Here is a 14,374-nt window from a genome sequence, read left to right as displayed (position 1 = left end):
TTTAAAAGGTTTTTCCTGTTCTTTTAGCCTTTCCGATAATTTGGATAAAATAAAAGTCGGTGGCGACTCTTGCTTACCGCGACATTTCGATAAAGTCAGTTCACCGTATTACAGAACTGGCGACTCTGTTGGGGAATTTTCTTATAAAAGAGGGGTTACCTTAAAAGTTTAGGATTCACTTAAATGTTTTCTATTGTTTTCTTTGTTTGTTTTATTTTTCAGGGGCGCTATGGGAATTAAATGAAGGACGAATCCTATTCCCGGATTCAAGAACACTTAAGATTAGGAGTGGCATAGTCATGGTGACCTCTTTCACATATGTGGGAGATGAGTCAATATGAAGTTCACGCTTGAGTTAGGACTCCATAGCCATATGCACACCTTTCTCAAATGAGGGAGGTCTATGTATGTGCCTGTGGGTGCGCCGGAGCTCAAGGACCTTTAGTCACCCTTAACCCATCCTGGCCTTTAGGAACGTAGTGGGGGGACTACTCTTGACAAATGTTGAGAACTAGTCGCTACCCGATGCTACAATTCAGATAGGTTCTCTCTCAAAGTATCATTGCATGGTGCAAATGCATCATGTCCGAGGGTGCTTTAGAAGGGCTGACAATTCTGGGTAAGTTATAGAACCTGTTGCTGAAATCTCCTTATCCATAGAAGTACCTTTGGGAAGGACACCTGATCATACTCCATGCAAGCCTTAAGCCAAAAATTGTGTGATTTGTGTGGATTTGTTTTTCTGTGATGCATCATGCATACATGTATTCATGACATGGCTAACCCATTTCAAGGAGAAAAAAGGTTTTTTAACCATAATTTGTTTTGTAGGTTATTTGAATATGGAAATCTTAGTCTGTAAGCCTTTCTTTCTCAACTTCAAGAAAGTACCTACTTCACTAAAGCTCATGTGGGATGAAATTACTGGTTCTCTCGTCCTCACCGAACCTCTCAACAAACTGATAAATCTAGTGCGAATCAAGGTGGATGAAGCTCTCCTCAACTCCATGATGCAGTTTTATGATCCTCTTCTTCACTGTTTTACTTATAGAGATTTTCAACTGGTACCTACATTGGAAGAATTTTCTCATATAATGGACATTGCTATACCTGATCAAATTCCTTACACTGGTGAGGAAGGAGGTCCTAAGTTGGAAGACATTGTTGCTGCCTTACACTTACCAAGGGCAGAAATTAACAAGGTGTGGATCAATAGAAGAGATTATTCTGGAATACCTGTGGATTTCTTATACGAGAAGGCTAAGATCTTTGCTAAAGCTCTAAGCATGGATGCCTTGGAAAGTGTTCTAACTTTGTTGATATACGGACAAGTTTTAGTTCATCGTTGCGACAAATTTGTTGATAGGATTGCTATTAAGATCTTCCTTAGCAAGAATCATGTTCCTACTCTACTTGGTGATTTATTGCATTCCATCAATGCCAGAGTAACAAAGAGACAAGGTTGTGTCTTAGGATGCATCCCCCTTCTGCACAAGTGGTTTATGTCGCACTTGCCTCGATCAGTAATAAAGAATGAAGAAGGTTTGACTTGGATTCAGAGAATTATGAAGCTTTCTTATGATGACATCATCTGGAATCAAAAAGAGTTCAAGGGTATCCAGTTATTTGATCGTTGCGGAGAATTCCCTAATGTGCCTCTTCTTGGTACTCAAGGGGGAATCACTTACAATCCTATCCTCGCTCGACATCAGTTTGGTTTTGCTTTGAAAGATAGGCCATGTTCCATATATCTTAGTACGGAAAACTTTGACTACAATTCCGATACAACTGGAAAAAAGGGCTGTTTCATTAAAGCATGGTACGAGGTTAAAAAGGTGGGTGTAAGAGATTTGGGATTAAGAAACTATACTCCTTCAGACCTCTATTTTAGATGGATTTACGATCGAGTCGTTGAGTTTGGAATACCATATCCATATGACACACCTGTAGTTCCAAGGATTACTCCTCCAGTTGTTCACGTAGAGGTGGAACCTTATGTACCCGCTCCGGACGAAGACCTTGCCGCCACAGTTGCTCATCTAAGACAAGAAAAAGCTGAGCTTGAAAAGCGTTTACAAGAGGTTGAGGCTGAAAAAGCAGTGCTAGTGGCCAATGCTAAAGAACGAGATAGTATGCTAGACTATTTCTCCCGCAAGTGGAAGATTGAAGATTTTATCTCGCCAGATCAAATACAATCATGGGAACGAGAGATTGATAGACTTGTTCAGGAAAAGAATGAAATGATCAAAGCCCATAAAGAAGAGATCAGGGGGTTGAAGAGGAAGCGCCGACTTGAAGATTGATTTCTTTTCTATTTTATTTTGTTTATTATTTTCAGTATCTCTTTGATGTAACCATAAAACTTATAATATATTGGTTTCCAGTTGAATTGTTAATTTATTCTCGCTTCTATTTTTGTTTTCTTTAAATGTGTTAAAAAGCCTTTAACTCCTTGAAAACATTGCATATGCATAATCATATCATTCATAAACATTACATCACAGGTTTCATAAAAGCAAATGCCTCATCTTTCTGCTGTTTATTTCAGCGAGAAAATGGATCTCGAACAATCTGTCAAAAATCTTCAGGCTCAGAATAACCAGTTCCGAAAAATAATCTTTCACTTGGCCAAGGGACAAGAAGAATTAAAGGCACTTCTGATCGAGAAGGAGAAGGATCAACATAGGCAGCAAGGTGGGCAAGATAACCCTATTAGAACTTGATAACCCTATTACCTCCATATTCAATTCCTACAAATCATGCTCCTGGGTACAAGTATCACGCGAGATGTGCTTATCATTCGAATAGTCCTGGTCATGACACAGAGGATTGTGGACCTTTGAAGCATTAGATCCAACATTTAATTGACGACAAGATCATTGACTTCAACTCACCTGAGGAACCTCACCTGACTAATGCTGTGCACAATTGGAAAGGTCGCAATGAACACAACCAATCTGTGGGGACAATTCTGATCTCTACACCAGTTCCACAACAAGGACGTAAGTCAGGGGCACCTAAGCGTCAGTTCACAAAGATCAATATGTCATTGGCTCAGGCATTACAATACTTGCTAAAGTCAGAGTTGATTACTCTAAAGGATCCCCCTAAGAATCCTAGTACTTCCGCTCGCGGCTATAATCCCAATGCAAGATGTGCATACCACTCCGGTAGCCCTGGTCACGATACAAATAGTTGTTGGACGCTGAAGAACAAGATTCAAGACCTGATCGATGCTGGTGAAATTGAATTCAACCATTCCAAGACTCCTGTAGTGATCACGGTTCCCATGCCTAATCACGATAAGATGGATTAATGTCTAGAAGGATGAACTTTTTAGATCATTAGATTTACTTTCGTTTGCAATTTCTTTCCTGTTTGATTGAACATTCGACTTATGATAGACATTATCTGTTTTAATAATCATCATTAGTGCATTGCATATGCTTGTCTTGAATAAATTATTTCGTTATCACTCATTTTAAATTATGTCTTTACTTTGCATATGTTTTGTGATACTCAATTCCTGCTAAGTTGTAATCCTTTTAAGGGAGGATGACGAAAACGATACCGCAACCTCATACAGTATGCTTTTGAACAAACTATGCTGACGATGTACAGACATTGTTTCAATTCCTAAATAGTGGAGATATAAGGATGTTAATCCCTCGTCAACCCCTTTGAGCCAAAGAAGTAGAAGTTTCTTTCTCATAAAAATTAAACCCTTAATCATAACCTGGGGTAGGGTAGATACTCAGTTAACTCAATTGTATTAGCTTTTGTTTATACAAATAATGATGGGTTCCCGCAACCAGCAAGTCACGCAGTCAATATCCACCAAAAAGAAAAAAACTGTTAAGTCAAAACCTATGAAGGAGACTTATCAAAAATAAAAAATATCCCGCTGACTGTAATCTCAAAACAAGCAGTTCAGGCAAAATTTAGGGACAACAAAATCAAAGAAGAGGTCACTACAAATCCTCGACAAAAGCAAAAAGAATTACAAAAGAAGGGCGACTGTCTATCCAAATAAACTTTTGGTGCTTCAATCACCATCAAATATCAATGTTAATACTTCAAGCTTCGCTAAAGCTGAAATGCCAAGTTAATTGAGCATAGGATTGAAGAACATCACAAAGAAGGGGATGGGTATAAATAAATTTTTGAGCCATTATCCTTTGTTTCTTAAACCGTGAACCAAGCCACGCTACAACCCTTGAAAGCCCTAACTGAAACATGGTTAGTTCGAAAGCATACTGTCACGACAAAGGTATCCCGACTCCTTAAGGTTCACCACAAATGCTGAGTTGGTATTTCATTTTTTACAAACACCACGTTTTTACAAATATCACGCTTTTACGTCTCATGTTTTAATGTTTTTCAAAAAAACTCAAGATAGACGTATGCATTGCATCTCATGAATTCATTATTAAACATATTCTGCTACATAATTTCAAATGTTAGCAACAGAAAGAATTTGCACAGGGTACAACTAATGACTGAAAGTTATCCCGACAGACAAGATTACTCCGAGAAGCAATGTCTCCTACGTATACAAGGGGCATGGCACGCTTTGCCCAATCAATTTGGGGGCAATCAAGTCAAGATTCGGAGAATCTCTCAAGGGTGCCAAAACAATCAGGGGCATGCACCCAAGTGGGTCCGAAGCTACTTCCCGATCAGTCAGGGGCATCATACTAAGTACTAGGGGCATGTCACCCAGAGTACACGTCTCATAAGGTCCTCGTGAGGCGAATCTTTCCAAAGTCCCTACTAGCAGGGGCAAATCTATGCAAGTCCAGTTTGACATCTTGATCAATACTCAGTGGTGTGTCCTAATCAAATCCAGTAATGGTAGTTACTATAATATTGGGGGCAACTTTCAAGACACCCATGTCTCCCCACAGAGCCGGGTTCACAAGATCATATCCCCACAGAGTAATCATTAAGAAGATATCTTCAAATGCTCCTGTCCCGACAAAGACATGGCTCCCCAACAGAGTTTACATCTTCAACACTACCGGTTCTCCAACACTTTGCTCTTCTCCAACATGGTTTACTAATATCTTCCATCCCCAGTCAGGGTACATCAAATTACTATTCATACCCAAGCAAAAATCATAAATCCCCAGCTGAGCATCTCCAAGATAAGATCAAACATCAAAATCACAATAACATGGAGATCTATCGTCTCAATCAAGATGCTCCGAATAACATAAATCATAGTCATGCATCATATATCATAAACATATTCATACATTGCATACATTACCTCATATGTCCGTTCCTCATTTATTTTGAGGAACTCGTCACATAACACATGCACCATGACATTGCATAAAATTGACAATATCTGACAGGTAGATTACAAAGATTCGAATCTTATTCAAAGTAAATCCTAACGCACGGCCTTCCAGACATCTAAGGATGCAAATTGGATTCAGTCTAACGCACGACTCATCCTTCAGCTTAACGCACGGCCTTCCAGACATCTACGGATGCAAATTGGATTTAGTCTAACGCACGACTCATCCTTCAACCTAACACACAGCCTTCCAGACATCTACGGATGCAAATTGGATTCAGTCTAATGCACGACTCATCCTTCAGCCTAACGCACGGTTTTCCAGACATCTACGGATGCAAATTGGATTCTAGTCTAACGTACGACTCATCCTAAGTATATCCTTCAAATACGATCTAGCGTACAACGTATTCTGTCCCTCAAGTCTATCAAGTTGAATGGCATCTTTAAGCCCATCTCATTCAAGTGTCTTAATAATTGGGTGGCATCTTTAAGCCCATCTCCGAAAAGTCCCTATCTCAGCAAGGGCAAATTTCTTGGTATTCTAGTGTTCAATCCTCTTCCACCTTCAGATTCCGACTGGCATACAAACCACTCTACATCTTCAGGTTTAAGAAAATTGAATAGGAGCAGCTGTCATACCCCAAAATTTGCCCCTACTATTTCTCCTATTCAAAGTCAAGGTACAATAGTTCAAAGACACCCCTCCTAAACAAAGGCTCAAGAAATTAGGGTTTGTGGTTTCCTGAAGAAAATCAATGAACCAAAGGCTCCAAGGCATCTCATATGATTCATGATATTCAGGTCTCAATTCAAAGAGTTGATCACTCAATTACTTAGAAAGCCAACAGTTGACCGATTTGACCTAAAAGTCAACTGTGGTCAAAGTACAGACAAAACTCCTGATTTTTTGTCAACATCCTAATTTTGAAGTATCATTCACCATTTGATCAAGAATTGATCATGGTTCATCAAGGAAAGATCAGAAATCAACAATTTCAAAAGTTTCTAAATTAGGGTTTTCATATGAGAAAGTCAATTGAACTTTGACCAATCATAACTCCTACATGGAACATAATTTTTTTTGGCTAAATACCCTTTTTGGTCCCTTAAGTTTACCTCGGGGTCCATTTTGGTTCCTTATCTTTAAAAAGTTCCAAAGTGGTCCTTTAACTGTTCAAAAAGGTCCACGTTTGTCTTTCCGTCTGGTTCCGTTAGTCAAAGTAAAAAAAATCCAAGTGGCATTATTTTATGATGATGTGGATATAATATAAATAAAGAACCATCCATGCATCCCATTTATGATCTTGGATGTAAGACACTTGGAAAATAAACATCCAATGACTCTGTTTTAATGTTAACATAACTAAAGATTTGTTTAATTTTAGAAAGAAAAACAAAAAACGTGTTTGAAGATTGAAGAAGATATTCAGCCTAACCCAGAAAATCAAACCCAAAAATGCTTTTCTAAGATTCCTACAAAAACTCTTACTTTCTCTTGAAATTGGAATCAATCAATCAATTAAATTCAAGAAATTTCCCCTTAGGTTTCATAGGTTTATTTGTGTAGAAAGAATGTGCAAGATCTGTTTCATTCACCACCGAAAAACAAGGATGAAAAGGGTAAGATTTCTCCTAATTGTCTAATGTCCATTTAATTGAACGGTTTGACTGTGGTTTTGTTGCTGAAGTTGATGTTGATCTCCAACCCACTCGCTATAGAATACTTTACTTTGCCGCAGTTGTTGAAGTTTTTCTTCATCTTTTGACATGAAAGGATAGGTTTCTTGTGCTGCCCAATTATTCACTAGCTTCAGAGGTTATTGGATCTGTGTTTCCCTATGATATTGGGAGCTTTGTGGTCTTCTGCTGAAAATAGGAAATAATCCTCCCATTATCTCCACCAATGATGCACCGGCGTTGGAAAGAAGCTTTCCAAGAGATCCAGAAAAAGCCTTCTTCCTGCTCCAAAAAATATGTGGAATTTAGTAAAAAAAAATATTTAGGAAAATTATTTAAGTATGCCCCGTCAACAAAAGTTGACGGTGTTTATGAAAATTGGACGGAAAGGACTAACGTGGACCTTTTTGAATAGTTAAAGGACCACTTTGGAACTTTTTAAAGATAAGGGACCAGAATGGACCCCGAGGTAAACTTAAGGGACCAAAAAGGGTATTTAGCCAAAAATTTTCCATCCAAGGCTCATTTTGAAGGAAATTGAATTCTCTACAAATTTATCTCTCACATGCCAAGTCTAAAAATGCTTCATTTGAGAGATATGGATCAAAACATTATAGGTCCTTTTCAAAAGTCAACCAAAAGTCATATTTTTCAAAAGAGCACACAAGGAGCATGGAAAATTATTTTGACATGGGAACAAAAACATTGGTTAAAAGACTTTTCAAGGTTTCTAAAAAGTCCTAAAACTCCTCTATCCCTAAAAAATTGGGGGAGATATGCCTTGTCAAAGTTGGAAAATTTTGAGAAAGAAAATGTGAAGAAAAAGGCTTCAAAATAATTGTTTTTACAAAGAGGCCCAAGTTTTTGTGATCCAATCTTGCTCTCCAAGTCATCTAGAAGATCCAAGTCCAATGCCACAAATTTTTGACAATTATTTGATTTTCATTGAATTTTTATTCATTAAAAATATGATTTAAATCAAGTAATCAAAGAAATATGAAAAGATTTGATTTGGTTATATTCTTTAGTCAAATTCAATTACATTATGGATCATATATTTGATTAATTTCATGAAAAATAAGATTGGAGAAATAAAGGATTGATATTGGCCAAATTTGGAAGTTTTAATGAAATTTTCAAATCAAATTTTCTCAATTTCTCAATCATGGATTAAAGGAGATTTCTTCTTGTTTTCTTGACCTAATGCATTCCTATAAATGCCCTAAACAATTCAGAATCAGGGTTCACGAATTTCTGGCTTAAAGGACCCCAAACCGAGCTCATTATATTCAAGGAAAATTGAAAGTTATTATTGGAGTTTGGGATCGATTAAAGTAATTCTGAATACCCAAGCACATTCCTGGAATACTCCTGAGTGATTCACGACCTTTACCAAGCTCTGAAACATCAACAATACGCATCAATACCCCCACGGTTTGTGTTTTTTTCTTTGCTTCAACCTCGAGGATTCATGCATCCTTTGCTCGATTTGATTACATATATATGTTTATATTGATGTATGTATGTATTTTGGACGTTTAATTGCGTTTTTGTGCGTGTTTGCTACCGATTTCCATATTAGGGTTCTTGAGTGTGAATTTGGGATCGTGTGATTCGGTCCAAATTAAACCTTGAAACGAGTATCATCGAGTTCGTATGAATAAGACGAATCCAGCCATATGTTTAATTTTGATTTTTATGCGTGTGTGATTGTTTTTGTAGTGGACAGGTGTAATAGCTATGAGTTTTTATAGCTTACTGGTAAGAAGCGATGTAATAGCCATGAATCATTTGTCTTCACGAGGAAGACGAAGACGTGGCATCACGCAACTGGCCGTTTTTGAATTAGCGCGCGTTTTGATCAGTTTCAAGGTTATGCTTTTTCATATTGTTTGTTGATTGTGTTTTAAGCAGCGAATAACGCTGGATGAGTTGGCAACAATGCTTGGTGGTAAGCGAATGAACCTGGGTTCGATACCCAGGCTAGACTTTGTTTTTTGTGTTTTCTTTCCACTCGATCCCCTGCATGCAGTCAGTTCAAGGCTATGACGCAACTTCAAGTCTCAACCATCAGATCTTACCATCACCAGATCCAACGCGCATCAGGATGGCAGTCCACCATGGGAACTCATACACGCATCACACCAGAATATTAACGCTAAGTCTTTTTTTTTAATTATTTATTTTGTTTTGATTTCTACATATCTTCTTTATTCTTTTTTGTTTTGTTTTAAAATTCAAACCTTTTACTTCTTTCTTTTTTTAAATTAACCTTTTTTCATATAAATTTAGGTTAATGTTTTTTAATTAACTCTAAAGTTTGATTTTAGTGAACACTTAATTAAATTAATTTAATTGATTTAAAAATTAGGATTAATTAATTTAGGTTAATTTAAAATCGATTTAGGGTTCATAAAATTATTTAATCAGGATTAACCGACGTTTAAAATTAATTAGGTAGAAAAACCAATAATTAATTAAATTAATTTTATTTGTCCTATTAATCATATTAATTCGTACCCTAATCAGGGTTTACGAAGATCACACCTACACTAAGAATTCTCTGTTTCTTTGTGCATTTTCAGGGTTAGCACCAGGGTCTCCCCCGACTACAAACCATATCAGATAAAAAGCTAAGTCCCGATTTAACCCTTATTTAAGTATTTGTTATTCCTTTCCTCTTTAATTTAAAATTAGGGTTTGCCTTCAAATATAATGAACTCCGCCTACACTCGCCCCTTTTCTATCTATTTTTCCTTTTCCAATTTCCAGAGTTAAAAGACCAGTCAAAGCTCAAATGTTCGGTAACCCTGAAACTCAATTTACTTTGTTTTTCTTTATTATTACTTATGTCAGAACTATCTTCCTTGTGGGGTTTTATTGCTTTTCTTCCCCCATTCCCATAATATTTTTGTATCTGCTCCGAGGTTGTATTGTGTAGCCTTGAAGGCACTTAAATCTGCCATATTATATTATTGTGTGGTTAGTAATCCTAGGGAGTGATAACCCTGAATTGAATTAGAATCACCTAATTACAAGATAATATAATTGAATCTGATCACGTGATTGTTGCACCCCCGCACCTTTTATGGTACCCCTCTTGTTGCATGTTGCCTGTTGCCTTGTGTTTTAATGCAGAATAGCCAAGTCCCTCGAATACGAGGATACCTCAGCAATGTTGCCCTCAGTTCATTCAAACACCATAAGTCCCTAATGATGCTGCCTTCGATTCGCTAGTATGATCTCGTCCCTCGAAGTTGCCTACGAAGTGCTGAGGTATCCTCTGGTTGCCTAACGAAGATGGCTATTTTGATCCTTCCCTTAGACTACCTGCCCCTCTATGGCATGGGACAGTCTTGTGACGAACGATAATTTGACGACCCTTCAACCTCCAAATGAAAGGACTTCCTTACCCTCCTATGTTATGGATAGCCCTGAAAGGCTAAAAGAACATTTTTCATCTAACCAGGTAATTTGCCCCTAATTGCTTTGCTCTGGTTTAAAAATCTTTTTCTTACACTTTTTCATAAACCTTCAAAAAGGCTATGCTCATTTTACGAGCTAAAGTCCTTATTTCTCTTCTTCTACATTTCTGAAACTTTTGGCTTCAAAACTAAAGAGCAAAGCAATTAAGAGCCCATGGAAAACCATGGATGCAAAGGGTGCCTTACACCTTCCCTTTGCATAAATTACCCCCCGACTCAGTTTTTATTTAAAAGGTTTTTCCTGTTCTTTTAGCCTTTCCGATAATTTGGATAAAATAAAATTCGGTGGCGACTCTTGCTTACCGCGACATTTCGATAAAGTCAGTTCACCGTATTACAACGACCTCCATGGAGCAGTTAGTTTTATGCATTATAAATAAAGCATTTTGTACATAGTTTTAGGGGTTCACAATTTACAAACGCCTACACGCCTACACTCAGAGTACTCAAGCGGGAGAGCGAAATGAGTCAGGCAAGGGCTATGTATGTTTTGAACCATCTAATTTCATGCACACTTTAAATTTTATGTCATTTTAAATTCTTGTCGTTTTACTTCTTTACTTTTGTTGGTTTAATTTTCACCAAGTGTTTTTCACAACACTTCCATTTAACGATCAGGCGTGTCGAACGCCTCCCTCTACTTTTGTTGGTTTGATTTTCACCAAGGACACTGGTGAAGACATATCCATTAACTCCTTAATGTGTCGACGCTAGCATAGAACCGAAGGACTTTTCACCAAAAACCTTTGAAAACCAAAAGCACTGTTCTAAGATTCCCTGGTCGATCTCGCAAGTAACCTTTAATAAGAGACTAGCGAAGTTTACCAAATCCAAGGTTAAACAAATGGCACACCTGGTGGGACAGTGCTAAAATATTTGTTTTGTTACGGTTTTTTGTGAAAGTTATTTTATCTCTTCTGTTGTTACGTGTGTATTAACTTGAGGAGTGGTAAACAAGTGTCGAAGATGTCACGTTCGAGAACGTACAGAAACACTTCGAGTCCTTCACATACGCAAATTTCTGCACAAAATGTGGATGTCATATTGATGAGCGCCACAACTCAAAGCACGACAGTTTTATCTCCCGTAAAGTCAACTGTCGTGCCTAGCTCGACGACACCGCTCTCGACAGGAAATATGGGGTTTCCATTTAACCCCACGCGAACGCTTTTCCCAGGGGGCACTGTGTCCTTTGTGTAACACCCCTAAAACAATACTACCAAACAAGGCATACATTTGTACATATCACAGTAACAAGCATGCACCACATGAGGGCATTACACACATTTTAAACCAAAAATAACACTTAAACATGCAATGATCATCACCAAGTAACACGGAATTAAACAACATGCAAGCCACAAGCGGAATAATCATTTCATTCAAATAAAAATGGTAAATTCGAATGATTCCCATACATCATTCACCATATCTCAACATCTCGGCTCAAAAGCCACTCATCAACAATATATCATTATCCAAATAGGAAATACGTATGAGTAAAACAATATCTCATAATATCAAAACATAGGTAATAAAAATAAACCCAAATCCCATATGTTACTTATGACCAGAGCACAATATGACTACCTAGTCAAAACACGCTAAGGAGATCTAAAACTCCAAGCAACGCCTCCTCCGAAGCACCACTAATCTTCGAAACCTGCGCGATGTCGCAATGAACATCATTCAAACAGAAGGGTGAGAATTCAAATCATTATCAATAAACATAATAATGGGGAATATAAACACAACAAGAATACATTCCAAGAATTCATCACTCTTTGCATAACATGCATCATGTATAATATATCATGATTCACATGTTTATCTCATACGACATAGCTCCACAATTCAAGTAATTATATTCAATTACCACAATCCTCAATTGTAAACTATTATGAAACACAATTCAAGTATATAATACCAATCACAATATTCACATATATGCATATCCACCAAAATTATTCCACATAATCATATCACATAATCACATAACACCAATAACAATTTACACTGACACGTGCGACTCAAGTGTGACTTTATGCGATATGCGTGTGGACCCCTCCGTTATCACTTCCGGAAAGCCAATTGTCCATCTCCTAGACTAGATAACCACCTCTAAAGCTCCATTCGGCGTTAAGCTTTCAAACCCCATTTGACGTTAGGTTTGGGACAAGCAAATAATCTTCACAAGATTACCCAACATTGCCTCTTTCAAAGACTCATGCTAGTGTAACTGTGCAACAAAACAAGACTCGTGCATTCAAGACGATCTCAACCTCTTAAAACTACATAATCACATCTCTTCCAAAATTGCACAACATACACCACATGACTTCCATCCAAAACAATACATCAATTAGCACACCACAATTCGATCACATGTATTCAAGCATAGCATAACATGTATTGCATCATTGTTCATCAATTCACATCATAACACATATATATATACTTCAAGTATCATGTTTATCATGTAAATTCAACCATATACCATCCAATACATGCCAAATAATCAATCAAAACTCACGATTATTATGAGTGAAGACTCATGGCTTTGGCATAAACGTTTAACTCACGTCAACTTTGATTTGCTTAATAAAATCGTCTCAAAAGACTTAGTGTCCGGCCTACCTAAAATAAAGTTTTCCAAAGATCACTTATGTGATGCGTGCCAAATGGGGAAGCAAACGAGGATCTCTTTTAAATCTGAAAACCTTGTTTCAACTACAAGACCTCTTGAACTTCTCCATATGGACCTCTTTGGACCATCTAGAATAAAAAGTCTAGGTGGAAACTATTATGGGTATGTCATAGTTGATGACTTCTCTAGATATTGTTGGACGATTTTCTTAACAAGCAAAAGTGACACCTTCTCCGCATTTGAGAAATTTGCCAAGTTAATTCAAAATCAATTAAACACTAACATAGTATCCATCCGAAGTGATCATGGGGGTGAGTTTGAAAACCATCTCTTTGAAGAGTTCTGTGGCAATCATGGCATTAATCATAACTTCTCCGCACCACGAACTCCCCAACAAAATGGAGTTGTGGAACGTAAAAATCGTGTGTTGGAAGAACTTGGGAGAACTATGATTAATGAACATGCGCTTCCAAAATATTTTTGGGTTGATGCCATTAATACGGCTTGTTATGTTCTGAATAGGATCTTGATACGTCCTATTTTGAACAAAACACCGTATGAACTCTTGAAAGGGAGAAAACCAAACATTTCTCACCTTCATGTATTTGGATGTAAATGCTTTGTTCTAAACAATGGAAAAGAAAGTCTTGGCAAGTTTGATGCAAAAGCGGATGAGGGTATCTTTCTAGGATACGCTCAATCTAGTAAAGCTTATAGAGTATACAACAAAAGGTTACATATTTTTGAAGAGTCTGTACATGTCTCTTTTGATGAGTCTTATCCGAAAGTTGTCGGAAAAGGTAGTGTTCTTAATGGTGCAGGTGTCTCAACTGAGAGTTTACTTAATGATCCGGATGCCAAGCTTGAGAAAGATAAAGAATCCCTCTTACCCGAGAATAATGAAGAGGAAGCAGATCAAACACCTAAAGAGAAAGTAGAAGATCAACCAAGCTAGAAGAGTGATCTTCCTCTTGCATGGAAATCTTCTAAGGACCATCCTATGGAGAACATTCTAGGAGACATGTCAAAAGGGGTGACAACATGGTCAAGGATAAGTAACTTTTGTTTTTATTATTCTTTCGTCTCTCAAATTGAGCCTAAAAACTCAAAAGATGCATTAGTCGATGAGCATTGGTATTTAGCTATGCAAGAAGAGCTAAACCAATTTAAGAGAAATGAGGTTTGGGACCTTGTCCCTCCTCCGCGAGACCATTGAGTAATTTGCACTAAATGGGTGTTTAGGAACAAACTAGACGA

General features: G+C 37.4%; 1 protein-coding gene across 1 annotated transcript; it reads left to right on the top strand.

Moving 5' to 3' along the window:
* Positions 1-1,007: 1,007 nt before the first annotated feature.
* Positions 1,008-2,303, top strand: LOC131618710 (uncharacterized). The gene is made up of 2 exons (XM_058889877.1): positions 1,008-1,400; positions 1,560-2,303. Exons 1-2 carry the CDS (start codon positions 1,008-1,010, stop codon positions 2,301-2,303), a joined length of 1,137 nt encoding a protein of 378 aa, XP_058745860.1.
* The last annotated feature ends 12,071 nt before the right edge of the window (positions 2,304-14,374 follow it).

This window comes from Vicia villosa, linkage group LG7 (genome assembly GCF_029867415.1).
Source record: "Vicia villosa cultivar HV-30 ecotype Madison, WI linkage group LG7, Vvil1.0, whole genome shotgun sequence".
Classification (NCBI taxonomy): Eukaryota; Viridiplantae; Streptophyta; class Magnoliopsida; order Fabales; family Fabaceae; genus Vicia; species Vicia villosa.
Note: the sequence above shows the minus strand (reverse complement) of the source record. Positions and strands in the feature narration are given on the sequence as shown.